At 41.4% G+C, this 23,971-nt stretch overlaps 1 protein-coding gene and 1 long non-coding RNA gene across 6 annotated transcripts in view; one reads left to right on the forward strand and one right to left on the reverse strand.

Moving 5' to 3' along the window:
- Positions 1–6,194: 6,194 nt before the first annotated feature.
- LOC139080347 (uncharacterized) lies at positions 6,195–21,400 on the reverse strand. 3 transcript variants are annotated; one of them, XR_011534796.1, is made up of 4 exons: positions 20,049–21,302; positions 19,287–19,378; positions 7,821–7,985; positions 6,195–6,384 (listed from the first exon to the last, which is right to left on the reverse strand). It is a non-coding gene; the product is annotated as an uncharacterized lncRNA (long non-coding RNA). The 3 variants fall into 3 exon arrangements; XR_011534797.1 differs by lacking the exon at positions 19,287–19,378 and having other exon boundaries at positions 21,288–21,400; XR_011534798.1 differs by lacking the exon at positions 19,287–19,378 and having other exon boundaries at positions 21,149–21,302.
- Positions 21,154–23,971, forward strand: part of TMTC2 (transmembrane O-mannosyltransferase targeting cadherins 2) — a 390,871-nt gene continuing 388,053 nt past the window's right edge. Inside the window, exons 1-2 of one of the 3 annotated variants that reach the window (XM_070600499.1) lie at positions 21,154–21,231; positions 21,314–22,349. In XM_070600499.1, coding sequence (XP_070456600.1) covers positions 22,267–22,349 — 83 coding nt within the window. In that variant the 5' untranslated portion in view covers positions 21,154–21,231; positions 21,314–22,266. Of the gene's footprint in view, positions 21,232–21,303; positions 22,350–23,971 lie in introns of those variants that run through there. The other 2 variants (XM_070600501.1, XR_011534794.1) reach the window with 2 other exon arrangements.

The following is a 23,971-nucleotide window of genomic DNA, read 5'->3' on the forward strand; positions in this document are numbered from 1 at the left end:
CCGGGCAGTTACTAGCAGGGCATCCTGGGACAAAGAACGAAGATCTCTGAATTCAAGTGCTCAGTTCTTAATGCGTGCCCACTGCTAGCATGAGAGAGATGCATCAGGGAATCTCATCCTGGTGCCACCAGTATATATTCCACTCATCATTTGTTATTTAGCTATTTGGCTAATACTATTGAATATCTGTTATGGGCAAAATTGTGCAAAGTCTTAGGATACAAAATCATCCGTAAGAACAGATGCAATTCTTTCCATCCTGGATCTTACGAACGTAAAATGGCAACAACGATAAACGCTGTCAAGGAGGGTAATGGGGCCATGAGAGCCTAGACCAGGGCAATTTGTCCAAGTCAGTGAGGCCAGTGAAGGGTTCCCTGAGGACGTGCTATTTGAATCAAGATCTGAAGGATGTGCAGCCGGAGCTCCATGCAGGGGGAATGGGTACAAGAGTGTGCTAGACAGGAGGAACATTACATGCAAGTTGCAGTGGCTCGGGGAGGTACAGCAAATATGAGAGACGGGAACACCAGGATGGTTGGAGCTGTGAGCTGGAGGGATGTGGAGGAAGACAAAGCTGGAGAAGGACACTGAGACGGTGCAGAACCTCAAATGCATTTAGGAGATTTATATTTAGTTATCCTAATAGGAGCAGGAAATCACTGCTGGTGGAGGCTGGGGGTAGTTATAAACGTTTTAAATAAACCGTTGTAGTTATGACAGGAAGGATACATCGGAGAATGGAAGTGTGGAGGTCAGATGGAGGCTAATGTGGTTGGCCAGGTGAGAGATGAGGGTAAGCTGAACATGATTTTGTTGATGGTGATGGATTGAAGTGTAGAGTTTTGGGAGATTCTTTTCGGAAGCCAGGATCAACAGGCCTTGGAAAAGAATGGTTATGGGGGTGGTAAGGGAGAGGACATTATCAGGATGACTCTTTTTATTCTATCTTATGCAGCCAGATGAATGTGGTGCCATTCACTGAGACAGAACAGTGGGAGAGACGGTTTTGAGTGGGAAGCTTATGAGTTGGTTTGGCGAACGTGTTTATTTTGAGATGCCTTTGAGATATTCAAGTGGAAATGTCAAGTAGGCAGTTAGATATATGGGTTGGAATGCAGAGAAGAGGTTGAGGTTGGGAGATACAAATTTGTGAGTCAGCTGCCTCTATTAGTGATGTAAATGATGTGTGTGGGTGAGATAGCCCAGGGAGAGGATATAGAACGAGAAGAAGAGGGCCAAGAAGGAAAGCTGGAGAAGGTTCAACATTTATTCCAAACTCTCTATCCCTGGTTTCTGTCTTTCAAGCAACTTCAGGTTGGGGGTGATCTGACCATAGGAAGAGGAACGCACTCACCATGGGGGTACCAAGTGTCCTCATCCCTGTGCCACCCTTTCTCAAAATAGATCCAGCTGTTGTTTCTGATAATGACGGGGATTCTCATGTACAGGTATGCATGAGGAGAGAATGTGCAGATCACGTGTATCAGACAGTTACATTTCGTGTTTTAAATTAATACGTTGGCATTCTGCTGCTATCTCACTTCTGTGCATTTCAGGTATGGCGAGTCAGTTTCTCTGAGCCGCACCCCCTCCCCCCGCCCCCCAGTTTCTCTGAGAGACAGCCTCAGAACCTTTCTGATTTTTACATCCTAGCAGTCAATCTCCATAGAGCCAAAAGCAAGGTCCTGCCATCTAGAGATTCTGAAGAGATCCAGACCTTAAGGAAGATGAAAATGGTTGGGAACGAGCATGAAGTGAAGTTCTGGGGAATCAACGTGGTATGAGTTAATAATTGCCTGAAAGTAAAGACCCAATTTAAGGTAGAGATTCTGAATTTCTGGAAAACCTGGGCTACACTGTTGCATGATTTTCTTCTTCAAAACCAGGTAGCCTAGCCTTAATTTCTTATCGAGGTCTCTAGATGGGTTTTTTAGAGAGAAAAGCAGTTTATAGTTCAACATTTAACAGGGATTTATGTTTACAGTAGGGAAGTATAATGGGTAAATCTATTGTATTTTGGTTTATACTTTTATTATCAAAGGCATTGTTTAAAAAGTTTCTTCCCTAATTTTAGTCTTGGTAAATATATGTTCATGTTTCCGTAATTATGTTCACATTTGACACATTTTGCTTTTCAGACCTTTTGTTTGGCTGCCATGTAATTAAATGATGTCCTACAAATCAAAGTGTGAATAGAAGCAGATGTAGACAAGTTACTTAACCTCTTTGTCCCTCAATTTTCTCATCTCTCAAACAAGGACAATAATACCTTACAGAACGGGGAAAACAATTTTCTCCCAATTTTCTCATTCTTCTCACATTTCTGTCACAAAATAGAAACTTCTCCCTCTTGGAGATATTGGATTAAAGCTTTCTACTTTTTCTTTTTATCTTTCACACTGGCTTGTCCCCACAGGATGAGAAGCAATTTATATAATTGGTGAAATGAAGAGAGTCTGACATCCATTAGCCTGTGTTTCTCCATTGGGCAGAGATGATGTGTTGAAGCTTGGTGTACACATATGTCCTTTCTCTCTCTATACCTCTGTTTTGGTCAGGGTAAGACTAGCTACATAGACCCACATAGACCTAAATAGACCGCTAATGTGTGTTATGACTCACTTACAGTAAAGATTGATTTCTCGGTCTATAACAGTCTAAGGCAGGTGTTCATGGTCGGTGGGTGCATTTCCTTGGTGATTCAGAGGCTGAGAACGTTTTTATCTGTGGTTCTGCTGTCTCCTAGCTTGTAGTTGATCTGCATCCCCCTGGAAGAAGGGGAAAGACTGTTCAGGGACAAAATCCTTTTTTAAAAGTCTTGGTTCAGAATGGCACACATCAGAGGTTTGGGTGAAAATCCAGTAGTTTCTCAGGCTTTTAGCCATTCAGTCTCTCTGTGCTTGATGGGCTTTGAGGCAGGCAATAATTCTCCGTGACGCTCTCTAAGCCAAATTCACAGAGTGGGTCAAGAGAGCTATATCTGGGCTGTTATATTAGGAGGACTCTGCTGGCTTCAGGGCTAAATTAGATTCTCCAGTCCAGCTTCAGAGCATACTGGCTAAGTGCCATGTTCTGAAGCCAGTCTTCTTGGGTTCAGATACTGGTCTACCACTTACTATGTATCCCTCTTTCATTTGGTTACATAATTCCTCTCTGTCCATTTCTCTCTGTTGCCTCTCTGTGAAATAGGGACTACAATAGAGCGTTTGTGTTAGTGCCATCCAGTCACTTCTGACTCCTAGCAACCCTGTGTGCAACAGAACAGAACCCTGACCTGGTCATTTTGTACCATCTTCCTTATGTCAGACAATGCTCCACTGCTGTTCACAGGGTTTTCATGGCCAAGTTTTTCAGAAGTGGATGTCCAGTCCTTCTTCCTGGTCTGTCTTAGTCTGGAAGCTCCACTGCAACCTGTCCACCATGGGTGACCCTGCTGGTATTTGAAATACCAGTGGCAAAGGTTTCAGCATCATGGCAACATCCAGTCACCACAGTGTGACAACCAATAGATGGTGGTGTGGTTCCCTGACTGGGAAACTAACCTGGGCTGTGGTGGTGAGAACTCTGAATCTTGACCACTAGACCACCAGGGCTGGGTATAAAAACAGAGAGCATACCTCGAAGGATTATTAGGAGATTAGTTTAATTAATCCCTGTAAAGCACTTAGTAAATGCTCAATAAAAATGAACAATTATTATTCCTGTTAAAAAAAGGTTTATTTCAATCTCTCTCTGACTTCTGTCTGTGATTTCTCGGTTGGACTAGAATTCAAAGAGAATGGAAGTGCCTTAATGATCATCCTAGGACTCTGACACTTACTTTCAAGTAGTGCCTGGCACTGGTACATGCTAGAAATATGATAAAAATAGAAAATGTTACAGGTTTTCTAGTCACTGTCCCCAGTTTGGGGCCTTAATTTTTGTTTGTGTTTTGTTTTGTCTTTAGTCATAACACATGCTGCCATTCTATTCTCATTCATAGTCTGTAACTTGCTCTGTCAGGATGCTTAGATTTTTCAATTTGAATTTAATGCACATAGATTTTTCACAGATGACTCTTCACGTGGTCTCTGTTTACTTCTTAATTGATGTTTAGTCATGCTTAGAGACTCTTTCTCGTATGTTTAGTAGCCTGAGATCACTGAATATGATTTTCAATGCCCTGCTCATTCTATTAAGAATTACCATATCTTTTGATTTTCCAGAAAAGCCCAGTACTTTCTTCTGTGTCAACCCTTCAGATGCTCTGGACAGTCTACCTAATCTCCCCCCAATTAGAATCAGATGTCTGTTATTCTACATACAGACTCTCCTTTGCTGATATCATCAGGATAGCTCAGTCAGCTCATGGGCTAACTAATCACCACCAAACATTTGTCACTTTGGATGTGTAACTCATGGAGCCATAATTAGAGAATACTCTAAGTGTCTTATATTTGTACAGTTCTTCCAGCTTCACAAATTTTATTGTCCATCATCTCCTTTAACATCCAAGTAAACCCTTTGAGCAAGTTGCTCAATTTCTGGATAAGCAAACTAGGGCTCCAAGAGGTGAAGTAACTTTGTCAAGATCACCCACTTTTTAGGAACCTGGGCAGCAGCACAGGAGTTCTAGTCCCCTATCTGGCCTTTCTTTCCACTTAAACCACACTTCTTGTGAAATTGGTAAATAGACACAATTTCAGATTTCAACGCTGTTACTTTATGTGTTCTGCCTTCCATTTTCTTCAACTCTCAGATGGGACTAACAATATTGACCTCTTAGGATTTCTGTGAGGCTAGCCCTTAGCAAGCATTCAATTATTACGTTAAGCAAAAGGAAAAGAAATCAGAAGGAGCAGAGGGTTAAGTTCTCAGAGAGAAACAAAATGATTATGAGATATTGTCTTGTTTTGCTCTTTATAATTTTCTGTCCCCTCCCTGGATCTAAGAAGTTCTCCAGGGCCTTTGGGGTCCTTTGTCTTAAGAGGAGTATGTGGGGCACAGCTAAAAACAAAAGTACCTGAAGACAACTCCTTCTTCTTGTCTAAACACATAGATTAAAATATGCTTGGTATCTAAGATTAAAGGCTCAATGGGGTTAGTGGGGATTCTCAGCCATTTTCAGCATACTCCCTTGCAGTATATGAAAGAAGTGACAAGATCTTAAGAAAGGCTTGGTGGACCCTGGGAGGTGGAACACTTGGCTCTGAGATGTCGGCACCAGTGAGATTCCCGGGGTCCCAAGCGTGGCAGAAAGGCTGCTGACCTTCAGGGCTTACATGGACTTAGGCAATGAGAATTATCTGCAGCAACCATGATAGGCCGAGCATGAAGGGCTCTCTCATTTTAGTCAGCCACATAAGCCACAGGATGCTCAAGAAAGCCCAGAGAAAGAGAGCAGTTGCCCACCAAAAGATTGAGTTTTTTTCTACAAACAGCGCAGTGCAATAGGAATAGGGCTCCAGTTAGATTTCCTTGCTATTTAAATTAATTAAACAATGTGATGTTCCTTACATACCTTGTTTGGGGAACTAAGATTCACATCCACTAGAATAGCATTACATGGGGAGAGAGGAGTGAAGGAAGAGAGATTTATGCCAAATGTGAGAAACCACTAGAAAAAGAGAGAAGTGTGCACACGAGAGGAGAGAATGCCAGAATATGACTGAGACTAAGAAGACCAAGGGATTAAATACCAAAGGGCAAGAGTCACGAATTTCCATGAATCTTGCTAACTCTCCTGAGGAGGGTCACCATAGCTTCTGTGTAATAGTCACTATCGGACAACTATTGACCAAATGCCTTTGTCTTTAGAAACTAGGCTTAGCTGTGCCATCCATGGCAAAATACTAGAGGGGTATGAAGCCACCTCATGTTTGCATTCTTTGATGTTAAGAACTATGCTATGTCTTTCTCATCTTTACACACACAGCATCTTGTAAATAGAAAGTACTCAAAACTTCCCTAAATAGACAGTGGACTGAATAATGTAACAAATTTCACTTTATACAAAACCCTTGGGATGTCTTCTACAAATACTTCATTGTTCACTAAAAAGTGATCCCAAATTACTTCCACTGAGATTTGTGTAAAGAACTAAGTGGGCCTAACCTCCCAATATCTTTCTATATCTATGATAACCATACCTTTCTGAAGCTGCATCTTACTCATTCTAAGCGATCATTGTTTACTAATCAAAACTCAGAGAATACAGATTAACATTTATTTGCTTTAAAACAGTCAGCAGGACAGAGACCACATAATCACTCTCCATCTGTTCCTCGATGATCACATACGAAATTACAAGCGTCCTTCTTGTGAGCAATAGTTCTATGATGTGCATCTGGTGGTAGAAAAGAGGAATGCATTGCCCTCTGGTTTATGGTTCCATTTTAGTAACTGGAAAAAAACATAAAAATAGGAAGACTGAATGTATAAATAAGTAACTGTGGTACATTTCTCTCCATTGTCGGTACTCATCACTTTCTAATAGAATTAACGATTTAACATATGCTAAGTTGGACTGTATCATAGAAACCAAGTTTCTTTTTAAAAAATCAATGTTCAAATTGCTACTTTATTTTAAATTGCCTCTTGTAGAGATAAATGCAGGGAAAGGATGCATTAATTCAGTCCAGCAAACACTTATTATGCAGCTACTGGATGCCAGCACTATTTTGCTAATTTGCCTTTGACCATAACAAGAGGGGCAAATCTCTGCTTTTTTTCAATCTATTTGGATATTTTCAGGCTATTTGAATTTTAAAAAATATTTATGCTTAGTGTGGAAGTGGAGGAGAAGGTCAAACAATTGTATGGCTTAACTGTGGGCAGAACATGGCTCTGCCTGGAAATGGAAAAAATAGATCACCCTATTTTTTTAAAGAAAACAAATTAGCAATTATATTGTGATCAAAATACCTATATGGAAGCCAAATTTTTGGTATTCCTAAAGGCAGGAGTCGTGTATTAGGTAAAATAGCACCATGCCATCAAAAAGTGTTTAATGTATAGCTGTCGTGGTGCTGTTTTTATGTACACAACGCAACCGACAGAAGCACTCAGTCTTCAGTGTAATCACCAAGAGGAGTTGGCCTGTCCCTTCTAACTGGAATGTCTGGGAAATCTTAAAAGCTCAAAATAAGTATAACCAGGTTGTCTTTTGAAAATTAATAAACAAGTTGTGGTGGAGTGATGGAATATATTAAAATAAATGAGGAGCAGTTGGGAATACTTCAAAAGAATATTGTTTACTTATTTGGCAAATCTCAAACTTCTGCACTGCCTACGTATAGGAGAATCTCTGCTCTCCTTATCACGGCTTCTCACACATCAGATGCAACAGCTGTTTTAACTGGCACATCAACACAACCATTCCTGACAGGGAAGCGTGTTAGGACAGTGAATGCAATTGAAGCTGCAGAATTTGGGGAGGCAGCATACCATTGACCAACTGGGAATATGGCCAGAATATTGTAGCTTACACGTCTTTTCAGAGAGAGGGACATGTCTTGCACAAAGTTATACCGTCAACTCAGCTGAAGTCCTTCTCTCCCAGGCAGTCCTCTGGCTCTCCTCCTAATGACTGGCCAAGGTATGATTGTTCAAAAGTACCCTCCATGATATGTGAATGCCATCTTCTGGAAATGTATGTTTTGCATACAACCATTTTCATAGTTTATAAAACCAGATTTATACAGAATACACAGGGAAAGATAAATAATAGGACAGATAAAATAGTTGGATTATAGTATGGTGAAAGGATTAAAGAAAGTATTTTTATTTTACAAATTAAATTTTAAAACAGATCACTCGGGAATTGGACGACATACAACCTTCCTTGAGTGACGTTCGTTGATGGAGCAGGTGTTTTGCAAAAGTCTGGAGCACGAAAGGAATGAAGCTGTCTTTCAGCATTTTTATCTCAAGGGAAATTTTACAGAACGAACGACACAGATGGATACTGAGCCAACAGATGACAAGAGGACCGGCTTCATTCTCTGGAAAATATGATGATAAGAAACAGATTTCAGCTGTTCCTTGAGTTTTTCCTCTACCGGACAACAAATCTGCCAAAAATGAGGATACACAGATTATGACACACACACAACCCCTCCACCTGCATCACTTCCTGACAAGTCACAGCGTTTCTTTGATTCAAATGCAGGAAACCTACCCATAAGAGAAGTCATCTTCTCATATGAAACATTGTCTCCCATAGAAGAATCAAGCAAAACCAGTGGGTATTTCTGTGCCATTCTTTAGAAAGCAGTTTAAAACATCTTAACATCAGTAATCAGAGGCTCATATCAACATCAGTCTTGAAAGCAGCCTCCCACTTTCACCTCCAACAACACAGACAAATAACACCACCACCAAAGCTGAGAGAAATTAGGGGCAAAGTTCTGTCACTCTATTATAAGTACGCATTATTTTTCAGCTCTTGTGATATAAAATGGAACTTAGGCCTACCCCTAACATTTGTGGGGCCCAAAGCAAGAATATAAGTGGAGGCCTATATACATCTACCTTTTAAATCAAGCAAACAGTTCTTTCCTTTTTCTGTGACAAATATACTTTCATAGCAACAAAATCAGAAAATATATGTAAAGGTATGTCTTTTTCATATGACTTGAATTTGGCAAAATGCCAAAGATGAATGAATTTAATTACTGTTGCTCGTGTTGAGTGTTCAGTTGATGGGCTAGTGGCATCTTGATAAGTCATGAAATAAACAACCCTAATACATACACCATGTTTTCTATAAAATTTATTTTCTTCCATTCATCTCAGCAAACTCATTAATTTTGTTTTTGAAATCAAGATTTTCACGTAATTTGTTTTCTGATAACAGTAATGATCTAAAAACTAAATATGTAATTATATTAAAAGTGTACAAAATTTGAATATATTTTCATCAAAAATATTTATGCAAAAAATGTAAACATTTCAATTATTTTGTTTTCAAACTAAACTATATTCCTTCTAAAGTATTCATTAGAAGGAAAAATACAAATGATGACTATCAATGATACATATTTTAAAACAAAATTATGTAAATAAATATTAAATAATTTTGTAAAAATAGATCAATTTATAATTCTGTCATTCAGGGTTCATGTAATTGCCAATGTAAAGAATCAGTATCACATTTTATTACTAGATCTGTAAATACAAATTTCTAAGAAATGAATCCATATTCCACCACATTCTTCAGCTGCCATGTGCAACAGTTGAGAATACCACACTAAATTCATGAGAATCAAAAGAATCATGAATGGGGACATAAAAGAAAGCAAAACACACTGGGACCTAAGCAGCACAAGAAGGTTGAAGGTGGTGAAAAAGTAGTTACCACGGAATGAAAAACCACCCCAGCTGTTTGTTGGGCGACTTCATGAGGGGACTCTGTTGCAGTCCAACATGGAGAGTCCAAAAATGTTTGATGAATTTAGGCTTAAGTCCAGCAGGGATGGCTATCCAAGGAGATTCAATCTGCGGGGTGGGAACCCAGCCAGAGGAGTCCATAGGCATCAGGATATACTAGAAGTCATGAGATGGATGCAACTGTGGTTTCAAGCGATATGTAGTGGAACCCCCTTGAGTAGCAGGAGGACATGGGTAAGAGAGTCCAGCTTCCATTGACGAGCCTGTCAAAACTAGGCAGGATGTCAGGGCCCCAGCCAAGCGGGCTTGGGTGCAGGGAAAAGCTCTGTAACCAGATGGGGTTTGAAATGATGAGCGAAAGCCAACACAACCAGGGTTGGGGGAAAGCATCGATTCAACAGGCAAATTGAGGAGGTGAAACAGAAAGCATGAGGCCCCCAGGTCCTCCCCACTTGCTGATGGTACACATGTATTTTCTGCCATGGTGAGAATTGTTTCTGGTTTGGGCTGAGGTTGAATGTGAATGGAAAGGGCATTCATGATTATAGTTGAATGGAGTTCAAGAAGACATGGGCTGAATAATTTTGTAATAGTATCATGGTGTGGCAGATTTTTTTAAGTGCATATATGGGAATGTTGGGGAAATTTAGTATGGTTTTAATCTATAGGTCCAATATATTGGTGAAGTTTAATTTAACTTTAATGATGATGACATTTTGACCTGAATATTTATGGGCAAATTCCGTATGAAAACATTATGCAAGTTTTCATTATTTTAGGTGGCTGTATATATAAAATCAATTTTGGAAAATCTTTATTATACATCTTAAGACTCTAGAAACTGCTATTCCCTATGAGTCCATCTGAGGCCATGTGACTCTGCGATTACCTTCTTATGGATAGTTTTTGTGACAATGCTGAATGGCTGAAATTGTGTACTGCATTTTAGTATCAAGAGTAAAAACATATCTCTATTATGAGATTAAATTGATCCACGAATCAGCTCTGTTTGTGAAAATGCAAATTTATGAACACAAGATCTTAAAAGAAAGACAAGGTACACATATTCTTTCAAGTCCTAAAAATCAATTCTACATTACTTTTACCTTCTAAAGACAGATTTCAATGCTGTCATTTCAAAGAAAAAAGTTTTGGGTTTGGAATTTGAGTTTCAAGGGATTGACAAGGATGGGGCAGTATTCGCCTGCCCTTACTGGCTTTTACACTCCAAGGACTTTGTCTTTATGTGACACAGAAAAAGCATAATCAAGGAGCCAAGTGCCACTTAGATTTCAGGGCTCTACACTTTAATAATAAGTGGCAATCAGTGAATCATAGGAAGTGGAAATCATTTTTATTGCCTCTTTTCCTAAAAAAAGTCCTATCTTAAATAATATTTTAGCTGCACTGACTGATCTGAGCTAGGAAATGACCTCTCCTAAGAAAGCCCCTGTGTGGAAGATTTGTTTTGCTGATATTCAGGCAAACACTTTGATTTTAACTATGGCCTCATATTATATCCATTAGAAAAAGAGCCAACAGATTAATCTCCCTTTAAATGATGCTCCTATTTTGCTGAAATGATTGTACCAATGGTCAGCTTATTGAGGTGTGTTCCTGTTACCGAGATATACTGTAATGTGTATTTTAAAAATATATTTAGTAGAGTAACTTTAAAAAACATACACAAATGAATAATAATTCTTAATTCCAATGATTCTGACAACTTGAAATGGCATAAAATGGGGTTACTCTGCAAGTATTCATTAATTATCACTTAAAGTTGATTTCCCAGCATCACTTTATTTTTTTTAATTTTGGTAAAAAATACACGAGAAATCTATCTTCTTAACAACTTTTAAGTGTACAGTACAGTATTGTTAACTACATGCACATTGTTGTACAGCACATCTCTAGAACTTTCTCACCTCGTATGACTAAAACTCTACACCCACTAAACAGGAACTCCCCATCTCTCCCTCTCCCCAGCCCCTGGCAACTACTCCTAGCATTACTTCTAATGAATAATCCTTTATTTAATATTACAGTTTTAGAATTCCTTAAAAGTATCTATACATATTATTAAAGAATTTTTTTGTTTTGAGTTGCTTTTACTGAATAATTGTTTCCAGAATCTTTGAATGCTCTCCAGGGAGGGATGGCCAATTTTTACTTTTTTGCTATCTGGCGTTTCTGTTCTAAAACATAATTTTTAAGAGGTATTTTTAATAAGATGAAGAGATAGGAAATGTAAATTGTACATCTTTGTATGTGCATTGTATTTTTTAATCTCTGATCTGGCCTTAAGGTAAAAGGCTAATTTTTCTCTATCTACAAAATAGTTTTAAAAGGTATTCCTTGATATCTGTCATCTACTTGCTTGGCTCTCACAACTAGATTGGGAGATAAAACTTCCAACAGCGGGAGTTAGTCCATTCCGCGCCTCAATCTTAGCTTCTCAGCATTCTCTGAAGGAATTCACCGCCACCAGTATTTCTATCTTTTATATTCCACATTCTTCACATCCTGCCAAGATTCAGTAGCCATCTGGACTGTCCCTCCATATTTGTTTATGCAAAAACTAAACATGGTTGTGTTTGTACGGCCCATGAGTCTATCTCCTTTCATTCCATTATCGCACAAAAATGTCACCAGAGCAAAGAAGAGGACACTTTGAAGTCCTCTCCAAAGCTATTCCTTCATCATTTTACAAAGGGCTTAAGAAGAAGAGAATCTAAAAAAGTCATTTCGCTCTGAAGATGGTTCTTAATACTGTTAATAACATGGCCATTATACAAGATTTAAAATAAAATAAAAGACTTTTGGAACAAGACAGACATGGTGTAGAATCCAGGGTCATCATTTACTAGTTATGCCATCTCACAAAACTTACTTAATATCTTTGACCCTCAGTTTTGTCATTTGTGAAAAGACAATAATAATATCCATCTGGCCAGACTATTATGAGAATTAAGTTATATGGTGTATTTTAAATACCTGGTATAGTTCCAATACACAGTAGATGCTCAACAAATTTAAACACCTTTCTTTTTCTGTCCCTACTTAATTTGGCAGTGGGTATGAGAGACAGAGGGGACTTAGGGAGGAGATTAGGAAAAACATTGTATTCAAACAAGGTATAGGGACCCATGTGGGCAGCCACAGTGCTTGGCTTTTAGTAGTATTATCTGGACAACGGAGTTGGTCCTTATACCCAGAGCCAGGTTAAAGGGTGGGTCAGCCAGGCAGTCACCCAGTTTCTGATCCACTGGGGATATGAAATCACAACTGAAATAAATTGGAAACATAGTGCATGTTTGACTCCTTTTGTAACTGACAAGATGTGAAGCCGATGGATCCCTTGAACTGCAACTCAAAAATCACTTTGGGTCAGAATCAGCCTTCTCCTCTGGGTCTTTTAGTGGCATGCTTCTGTAGGTTGGCGGCACGGAGCACTAACTGGCCAGGCTACTAATCCTGAGACTGAGGTCTGTAGTTGCTGTCAGCTGAAATGTTAGAACTGACTACAGCACATGATATATGCTATCTGCTGAGAAGCAGTGATTTACAACTAAAGTTTAAACACTGTAAGATGTTTCCAAAGATGCTGTCTTGTTCTGAAATATCACAAAAGTAAAACTGACAATAGAACAGGAACCACAGGAAAATGGGAAATGTTTTTCTGGCATAAATGCACGAAAGAGAGACAGAGAGAAGAGAAATTTAAACACTAGAGAGTAACTTATAAGTATATCCATTAAGATCACTTCTCTCGTGAATGCTAGCGAGTAGTGCTGTCATATGACAGTACCGATGTGAGTGGTAGTTCCAGCTAAGTCAAAGTGTTGTGTCACTTTCAACGCATATAATAAATTTCTCATCTTGAACATAAAGAAAAATACATAAAGAGAAATATAACCATTTTAAAGATACTGGTTAGAAGAGGTGACACATGCATTTTTAATCCCACCCTGCCCATTTCACTAACTGCTGTCTTAGGCCATAAAATGTTCACTCTATTCTCATAGAGAAAAACTCACTCAGGGGACAGATGTAATCACGTTTTTTATACCTAAATGACCACACATATATAATCACAAACTTACATATACATTTAAGAAATTAAAAAACCAAGAAGAGGTGGAAAAAAACAAGTGCCAAGTGGTGGGGGCTTACAATAGCAAATAGAAATACAATAAAAAATGCTGTAATTAAATAGAGGTAGGGAATAACTTTGAAAAAGAAGAATAAAATTATAAGAATTAAACTACGCAACCTCAAGACTTACAAAACTTCAGTAATCAAGATAGTTTGATACTGGCATAAAAATAGACAAAAGGATCAGTGGACAGAATACATGTCCAGAAATAGACCTACATATATATATCAATCGACAAAGGAGCAAAGGCAACTCAGTGGAGAAAATAGACTTCTTAACAAATTGTCCTGAACGATTGGTTGTCCAAAGACAAAAACAATGAACTTGGAGCCATACCTCATCCTGTATATAAAAACTAAGTCAAAATGGATAATAGATCTAACTCCAAAACCCCAAACTACATTACTTCTAGAGGAAAACAGGAGAAAATCTTTGTGACCTTGGGTTAGACAAACATTTCTTAGATATAACAGCAAAAGCATGATCTAAAAAAAGTAACAAATAAATAAATTGGACTTAATTAAACTTAAGAACTTCTGCTCTTTGAAAAACTCTGTTAAGAGAATGAAAAGACAAGCCACAGGCTGAGAGAAACGTTTGCAAATGTTACATATCTAACCAAGGGCTTGTATTTCAAATAAAGAACTCTCAAAATTCAATAACAAGAAAATAAATAATGCAAGTATTAAAATAAGTAAAAAAAAAAAAAAAAGTCAGAGAGATTTGAAGCTTGGGAAGGACACCACGCACCTGTTGCTGATTTGCAAATAGAGGGGGGCCTGGCGAGAAGGAAGGCGGGCAGCCTCTAAAAGCTGAGAGGCAAAGAAATGGGGACCTCAATCCTACAAGTGCAAAGAACTGAATTCTGCCAACACCAGAATGAGTTTGGAAGTGGATTCCTCTCAGCTTCCAGATGAAGCAGCCTCGCTGTCTAAACCCTTGATTTCCATCAAGTGAGACTTTGAGCTGAGAATCCAGTTAAACCATGCTGGATTCTGACTACAGAACTGTGAGCTAACAAATTTGTGTTGCTTTAAGCAGCTAACAACAACAATAACAAAAAAAGAGGAGAGACAAATGATTTGAACAGATGTGCTACCAAAGATGTAGGGGTTGAGAATAAACATGAAAAGATGCTCAACATCATTAGTCTTAGGGAAATGCAAATTAAACTATAATGAGATACCACCACACACCTACTTGGATGTCTAAAATTAGAAAAATTGATCCTATCAAGTGTTGGCAAGGATGTGGAGTAAATGAAACTCTCATAAGCTACTTTTGGGAATATAAATTGTATAACCACTTTGGAAGTTTCTTAAAATATTAAACACTATCAACCGAATGACTGAGCTGTCCCACTTCGAGGTATTTACCCAAGAGACTTGAAAGCATATGTCCATACGAAGCCTTCTCATGAATGTTCATAGCAGCTTTGTTTGCAGTAGCCAGAAATTGAAAACAATTCAAATGTTATCAACAGATACATGGATAAACAAATTGTGGTATAGCCATACAAATAGAATACTACTCAGAGATAAGAAGAAATGAACTATTAATACACACAAAAACATGGAAGAACCTCAAAATAATTATGCCGCAAAAGAAGTCAAACCTCCCCCCAAAAGTACATAGTGTTATTTCCATTTATAGAAAATTCTAGAAAATGCAAATTCATCTGCAGTAACAGAAAGCAGATCTGTGGTTGCCTGCCTCACATGTTTGCAATATAAATCACAGGAGACACTTGGCCAAAATTCTCATAGGCAATGGGTCATAACCTTCCAGCCTAGCACTAGCATGTCATTAACTTCAGGGAAGAGGTTTGGAGGGACGAGAGGCTCCTGACTGAGGTTCCCCTTGGTGCTCAGCTTCAAGTTGATGAATTCAATGTCTTCATCATCTGTCCACTTTAATCCAAGGACTGACTCTCTGGAACTGACTGCCAAGAAAATAGATGTCTTAGTTTCAAATCTACCATTGCAGACAACCTGTTTTCTCACTAGTTTGTATATCTCAGGTCAAATCTTCACATGTGCCAAGGTGACTTTGTTGTTTTGTGCGTTAAGATTTAAATGCCTTTGTAGGACCAAAACAGGCAAAAATGAATTCAATTGAAAAGGACGAAAAAAAGATGAAAGAGGTAAAGAGCATTTGGAAAGAAAAATACAGGGTGGTGGAAGTCTATATGTAAGGCCATAAAGATGTTATTCACTTGTAATTATTAAATAAAGTAAGAGCATTACAAATTTTAAGATATTAATTCAAATGGGCAACTTAATTAAATCTATTGCAAAAGTTTTAAATACATTGACATTCTGTCATTTATTATTAGACGAAGAGGCCAAAATGCAAATAGACTTTCTAATCATTTAATAGGAATAATAAATGGATCAAATATGCTAAATGAGGTACAAATTTGTAGTGTAGTGGGGTTTTTAACATAATAATATTAAGGCACTTTTATGAATGCTTTATTTGGTTTTCCAAATTGTAATTTACATTAATACTTTCATTATTGTGTTGGAGTTTGGGTTATGTTACTTATCCCAACTATTTTTCTAATAGATGGTGTGGATTATATTAGGAAAATGTCTATGCATGATTTGAATACGTTTATGTTTAAAAATATATGGTGTGTGTGTGTGTTTATTTTAGCGGGAGAGTTTCTATTATTGATTAGAGTGTGGTCTTTGCAGGTTTCTATACCAGATTTGGGAAAAGCCAGGTAAAAGTGGTGGACAGAGAAAGACTTCCACAGTATTTTATCCCAAATCATCTGAGGGAGGATAGAGGAGGTAGGATATGAATTTAATTAAACCAACTTGGTTGTAGCCAGAAATGCCCTCTCTTGAAGTAGATCCTAGTGGATGTGTCTTTTTGAATGAGAGAAGGGGCAACAAGAGTATACTGAGTAGTGGTTAAAGTATAGATTTTTGGAATTAGAAGACATACGTTCAAACGTCAGCTCCACCACGTAGAGGCCGTAAGACAATTTAATAGACTTCTCTGAGCCTCCATTTCCTTCTCTGTCAAATAGGGATAGAAATGGTCCCTATCACCCGGGGCTATTGTGAGGATTACATGAGATCATGAAAATGCCTTCATAAGGTCCTCAGTAAAATGCCCTAAACCTAGAAAGTGTTCAAGCTGGTAGCTATTTTACAAATAAAAGCAGGTCACACGTGGTGCAGAGCAGGTCAGAGCAAGAGGTTTGGGACAAATCAGTGGGAAGAGCAGGCAACTGGCTTTTATGTGAATTCTCCTGCAACGCCCAGGGTGCGGGGGCCAGCTATGGAGGTCCTGGCAGTTTAAGATGTGCTGTCCAATATAGTAGTCGCCAGTCAGTGTTGCTATTTAAATTTAAATTAATTAAAATTAAACAAAATTTAAAATTTAGTTCCTCAGTCACATTAGCCACATTTTAAGTGCTCAATGGCCAGATGGAGCTGAAGGCTACCACACTGGAGAGCACAGATGTAAAACTACCTCTGCAGAAAGTTCTATTGGACAATGCTGCCTAAAAGGGTCTGTGTTGGGCCCAACATCAAGGCAAGATTCACGAATAACTGATTAATTTAACAAACGTCTGCATCAAAACTGAGCTGCTCTCTACTCTTTATCTTTTATTTTACAGAATCTGAGGCTTATCAAAACTCTGTTCCCCAAGATTCTGTGCAATTTTTCAAGCTGTTAGAATAGTTTTGATCACTGTTTATACCAGTGCATGTGAACGCATTCAGGGGATTCTATGAAGGAGGCCGTCCTTGCTTTTCTTGATTGAGTCTCTGAATTCTATCATTAGCCTCAACATCTCTGCAATTATCCATATCTGGTTATTAACATGTTATTTCTCCACTCCTCCTGCTCCCCCTCTCCTCCCCATCCCCACATCCTTGGAAGCTAGGAGACTGTGAGATTCTTAAAGTGATCATTATTTTAGTAGCAGCTGGTTCTTAACAGCCCGGAGTTTATGACAGAGGTGACAGGATCTGTTTCCGTGGCCACGTTGTCCTAATTATATTCCTAATGGATCACAAGTTGGGGGATAAAGCGATGTTACATATTGCAGTCTCTGCAGGCCAGCATTTTATGGTATGCTGGAGGACGTCGAAATGTAACATGTGTAGCCAATGCATTTACCGTCATTAGTTAACCAAGCAGCCCGTCTGCCTCTTTCAGCTCTCTGACCCACATTTCATCCACGCTCCGCTGTTTTTCTCCTGCAGGGTTATTTCCTGAGTAAAGCCCAGAGCTTATGAGTCCCCCAGCAGAGAGCTCTGTTCTGACCTCCCGAAACAGGCAGTTTCACCTGCTGGGCTAGTGTTTTTCTGCTTCCTAGTCAATCTGTTAAGATTTTACCAGGAGTTTCTTGGATACCTTTTCATAAAACATATGGGAGATTGTAATTACTTTGGCCTGGTACAATTTTAGAATTGAGAGAGCACGGAAGAGGTGCAAATCTTCTGTTCATAAATAACCAAATCCGTGGGCATTTGAAAAGGCATTTCATGCAGCAGGAGAATTTATGTGTCACGTTTCACCCTTGGCACACTTTCCAAATGAATTGTTCAAAGAGAAGTTATATTAGGACAAATAGAAATGACGACCGAGACCAGATGTGGATTTTTAGTTAATATTTATGCAACACCCAAAGGGAAGATGGTATTGCACAATAAACTAAAAATGTCTTAGGCAAATAAGGAAATCTTTACCCTGAGGAACTGGCACTGCAAAGGTATGAATTATACAACAAAGGACGGGAATGAAGAACAAATGCAGGGTAGGTCAGGGCGACTATAAAAAAGAATTCACTGAGGAAAGGGTGGGGTAGCAGATGTGTGGAACCTACTTCAGGAAAACAAGGGCTTAGCGCTTTTTTGGCCAGTCTCGTGTCTAAGGTAGAAAAGTCAAGCCAAACAGCCTAATTTCCTTCATCTGTGGAAAGCAACAGTAGCTTTAAATAGAATATACATATACATTCAGAACCGAGGCCGCAATCCCACAATGAAGTAAGGACACCTTAACAAACTAAAAAGCAATGTCCCCAGATTGAAATGATCTCCAAGGATGGCGATGACATCTTTAATCCGATTTCCCCCTCCATGTTGTTCAAGAAAGGTAGCGGCTGCAGGCACTGGCTGCTTCTCAGCCCTTGGAGAGCAGACTGAGAGTGACTGAAGCTTAATGCACTGGGAGAACACTGAGACCCACATTAAATTATAATAGGGAAATTTGTTAAAAGCAACTGGATTTCTCAAACACAGCTGGATTTTCAGCCTTCCATTCATCAGGAATGGCAAGATGTGCTACTTTGCGGCATTTCTCACAGTCTCCCCGGCTTCCAACTCAGAGGAGTTGGGGGTGGGGAGAGGAGAAAATATTTATTTAAAACTAGTGGAGCCTTGAAAATGGAGACAACTCTGGAAAATGCTTCCGAGCTTTTAGCACACTGGACCAAAACCACTCTAATACTTTTATGCCTCTGAGTCGCCTTAATTATTGAAGAGAGCTGTCTGTGTGTGACTTCCCACCACAGGATTTTCTGCAGAGTTGATGCATTCTTAAGAATTTTTAACCTACTTCCTCCTTCTCTCCTTTGTTAATTCTTCAATATCGTTAACATCGGCAACACATCAGTCTGCCCTCTTCTCTCGCGATGAAAATGTGTGGATTTACAGTTATACAGCTGCTGCTGAGCATATGTATTTGTTCATTTGTTGATTGTCAACTTTTTTTTTTTAGTTTCTTCTACCTGTTCAGAAGGCTCTGAGTATGACGTGGAAAACAAGACTGATAAGGTCCCTGCCCTGCTGACGCTGCCATTGTAGTGGAGATTCACACATCCTGTGAAGAAGATAACAAGAGGTGAAGGGACAGGCTGGGAAAGTCTTTCTGGGGTCACAGCATTTCAACTAAGACTTGAATGCTGAGAAGGAGCTAGAGAAGATCTGGGGAGAAAGGAGTCCATGTGGGAGGAAGAGAAAGTGTAGGTTCCAGAGGGGAAGGATGTCTGTAGCTGGAGCGCTGGAGCAGAATGCTAAGGCAGAGAGGTAATCACCGCCAATGAGGGCCTGGCTGGCCATGGGAAGAACGACAATTTTTTCGATGTGCAACAGGAAATCATAGAACATTTTAAAGCAGAGAGATTGTAGGTTTTCAAAAGAATCTTGTGTCTAATGCCCGAAGTTAAGACTGGGGGGGCAGGGGGAAATGCAGGAGTAGAAGTAAAGAGACCACTTAGAAGGCGACCATAACAGTCCATGCAGGAAATGAGGGTGCCTTGGATGTAGTGGGATATGTTTTCGAAGTAAACATCTAGGTTTTAGTTAACAACTAAAAGGAAAGGAGGCAGGGCGAAAACATAATAATAATAATAGCTAACACTTCCCATAGGTAACAGTACCCATAGGTAGGTATTATTATCACCAGCTTATAGGCGAGAAAACTGAGGCACACAGAGGGTCAGTGACTGGCCAAAGGTCGCCCAGATAATAACAGCAGAGCAGGGACTCACTGTCTGTAGGGTGCTCCTCCTCCCGTGTACTCGAATCCAGAGTCAGCATGTAAGCACAGTAACAGCATGTAAGCACACAGATCCAGAGGACATTGATGGGACAACTGACAGGATTTTAAAAACTTTTTGACGGTGAGCAGAGGGTATGGAATGAAAAAAAAAGCTAAAAGATCAGTCCCTGTCTTTAAAGATACAATTCCCTTTTATGTATATTTACGTGCAGTATGTTTTTCCCAGGGGACGAAAACGGGCCCATCGTGCATGGCATAATAGGTCTAATAAATATTCATCATTTCATCTGTGATTACATAGATTTCCTTGTGAAATTAGGAAAAGATGGAGCTTTGTTTTGCAGACGCCTAAACCACGGTATTTGCTTTTCAGGCCACTGCCAGACATCCAGGGGGCTCAATTTCTTTCCGCAGTTTTTGAGAGCTGGCTGGTTAAGTTCTGCCCTTGGGGAAGGGGTGGGGGAGAAGTCAGCCCTCTGCAGGACTGTTTTCCATGCACTGTGGTGGCCATGCAGCAGGGGGCGCTGCAGCAGTGTGCATCGTGGTCCAAGGGACCACTCGTTCAGCCAGAAAGGGGACAAGCCAGGAGGAGGTGTGGCAGGCAGCCCACGGTCCTCTTTGGTCTTGCAACTTTAGTACCCAGAGCTCGTTCTACACAGGCCATTCTTCTACACCATATTTCATCATGTTGGACGCCTTCCATCTAGTCCTGCATCCGGGCGGAAAGGAAAGGGCATTAGCTTCCCGCCTTCCTAGGTTTAAGGACAGCGCTGTCCTGGGCTGCAGAGGCGTCTCTTCCCCATGTTCTTAGGGTCGCCTGACAGTCTCCCTGAAAATATGAAAGGCCCCTGCAGCTGCAAGATGTGTATATATGCGTGCGCGCGTCTTTCCTCTTTTTCCCTCTCCACACGTCTTTCCTTTGACATTAGGGACAACGGTAGGCTCGGAGCTGAAATCTCTCCCTCCTAAAATGCCCCATCAGGCTCTCCAATAGCTCTCTCTTGCCCCCTTTTCGGCTCACGCGCTGTGAGCGTGTGTGAGATGTCGCGTGTGTGTTTGTGGCAACCGAGGCTGCGGCACTCGCCAAACCTGTTCTTTCTCTCCCGGTCCCCAGAAGTCTCTCTAGCTGACCGGACTTAGCCTGGCAGCGCCTGGCACACGCAGCGCTGGGGGTGAGATGGAACCGGTGCCAGGCGCCACCAGGCAGCCGCCGGGCGAGCGACCTCACCCTTTTCGGTCTCGTTTCTCCTCTAGCTCCCTCTCCCCGGGCGCACTCCAGCTACCCCTTTGGGCTGTCTTCCAGCAGCGCCCTTGGGTCCCAGGGGCTTTCCAGAGCGAAATCGAAGGTGAAAGAAACAAGGGGAGGGCGGGAGGTGGATAGGAGGAGCCTCCAGACCCGGGAGGGTGGGAGGAGCCTCCAGCCAGCGGGGGTAGTGTGGGAGGAGCCATCGGGGAGGATCTGGGTGGAGAAAGGGGTTGAGCAAAGCCGGGATGGAGGGTTGGCCACGCAGGCGCGGGGGGCAGCGCCGAGAACCCCACGCGGGAGCTTCTGGAGTCTCCAGCCACCGCTTCTCACTTCACTGGAGAAGGGGCTGGGGCCGGGAGGGAGCTAATAAACAGTGAATGAGCTGCAGCCGCTGTGGCAGCCGGAGTCAGCCGGAGCGGCACCGGGGCCGTGCGCCCGGGAGGCGGCGAGGGGAGGCGGTTCGCCTTGTCCCTCCCACCCGCCCCTCTTTCTCTCTCTTCCTCCAGCTGGTCCCAGAGCCCGGCTCGGTCCGGTTCCTCTGTCCCCATCCTGCACTCTTCCACCTCCTCCGAGTCCCACTCCTCACCTAGGGCGCCCTGAACTGCCATGGGTTAGGGTGGGGGCCGCGAGCCGCGCGAAGGACCAGCCCTGTGCATCCGCCGGGGGGCGCGGAGCCCGAACGCCGCTCGCCGCTCGCGGGCGCCGGGCATGGGGAGCGCGGTGTGAGCCCGCACCCGGGGAGGACGCAGGAGCTGCGGAGACGGGCGCGAGGAGGAGGAGGAGAGCGGTGGACTGGAAGGACCCGAGGGAGGAAGGGAGGAAGAGGAGGGAGGGTGGGGAAGCGAGGGAAAAGTGAAGCTGGGAGGAGAAGGCGGCGGAAGGTGGGGATTGATGCTTCTGTTTTTTGTTGCCGCTGCTGCCCTCGCGCTGGGAGTCGAGCCGGAGGGAAGGCGGTGGAGAGATGATTGCAGAGTTGGTGAGCAGCGCTCTGGGGCTCGCCTTGTATCTCAACACCCTGAGTGCGGATTTCTGCTATGATGACAGGTAAGGGAGTGAGAGGAAGGGGTGACGGGCTGCGTGGGGACTCCACGGTGGCTCTGAAGCTTCCCGCGTTAAGGCTCGAAGTGCATCTTGGAGGAACTGGTCCAGCCCCTGAGGGCTTAGGAGACGCGTCAACATTAACACCTAAAGCAAACGCCGGGGACGCGAGCGCGCTGGGCGGGCTGAGGGAGTTTGGTTCCTAGTTTGCAGCAGGTTCTCTCCCTTGCTTCTCCGCTGTTGGCAGAAGCTTAAGTTTCTTAGCGGAAATCGCAGCAATTTGGGAAACTGTTTAATGAACGTGTGTTTTAAAAAAAGTCTTAGGTATTTCTTGGTGCAACAAAAGCACGTTGAGCGATTTTACATCTGGGCTGGAAGGAAGCTACTCCCCGCCCCCTAACAGATCTTCCCTGTAATGTTTCCTTTTATTGATGGGACACTTTTATTTCCCGAGGTTAAAACACGTTTGACAGTTGCCAAAATAGTAGAGAGATCGTACTCTGCTTCAGCTTTCCCTTTTGACGTGTACTGCACTGTACTTTGAGCTAAGATAATGCTGCTGATGGTCTCCCCCGGCCCCCGCCTCCCTCCCCAATCGATGGAGTAGCGCTTTATAAAAAAGCCTGGCTTTCATTTCTCTTGGGGAGTTTTACCTTAGACGTTAGCGATTCTTTTGTGCTAATTGGGGAAGAGACGCCCCTAGAGACTGAAGTTGTCTTCTGCATTTGGGCTACTTTGGGTGGCTAATGAGACTTGAACTGTGTTGTCAAAGAAACTGCATCGATTTCTGGAAAATGTCACAGTTGTGCTCGTGTCTCTACCTATTTTTTAAACGTTGTTAGTGTTTAGAAACTGATGAAAAGCTCCAATAGCCATTAGGGAAAATTCCAATTTGTGCCTTTCCGGTGACTTAATCTGATTACAATTAAAACAGATGCATAATTAAAATATATTAGAGAGAACAGCAGGCCTGCCTAAACTTATTAACCGTCCTGGGGTGTTTCATGCTCTATTGAAATTAAACCATCCAAAAAGTGAGCACAGATTTACTTTGACAGCTTTTCAGCAGCCTCTCTGGGCTGTGGAAAGTGAATAGATCCCCAGGGTCAGGGCGAGGCAGTGAGTGAACTTAAGCAAAGTGGTTGATAGTGAGGGGAGGTGAAGGCAGAATCTTGTCCTGGTGGTAATTAGCCATCTTCTGTACTCTCTGGTGTGCCCACTCTGACTGAAAGCATGTTCATGGATGTATGCCTTAAATCAGTGAATCTTGGTCTACACCCACGTCTGTTATGAAATCCCCTGATACCAGGTGCAAGAACATCCAGCAAACACTTCTTAATGCATTCTATGTAGTGTCTATCCGAGACTAGTTGATAGGAAGCTACCGTCAGACATAAACTTTTTCTCAACTTTTAAGCAGTGTACAGATTTTGGCAATTACGCTACATGCTTTGAGAAATAAATGGTCTGTGTGTAAGAGTAAAGTAAGCTGCTTCTGTTCCCTCCAATTTTGTGTCACTGTGTACCTGCTGTTTCTAGGGTAGTGGCAGAAAAGGCTCTTCCAAAAATGGGTGACTTTTCATGAAATGAGCTCAGGGATGAATCTGGGCAGTTACTGGCTCTGTTGG

Source organism: Equus przewalskii, chromosome 29 (genome assembly GCF_037783145.1).
Source record: "Equus przewalskii isolate Varuska chromosome 29, EquPr2, whole genome shotgun sequence".
Taxonomy (NCBI): Eukaryota; Metazoa; Chordata; class Mammalia; order Perissodactyla; family Equidae; genus Equus; species Equus przewalskii.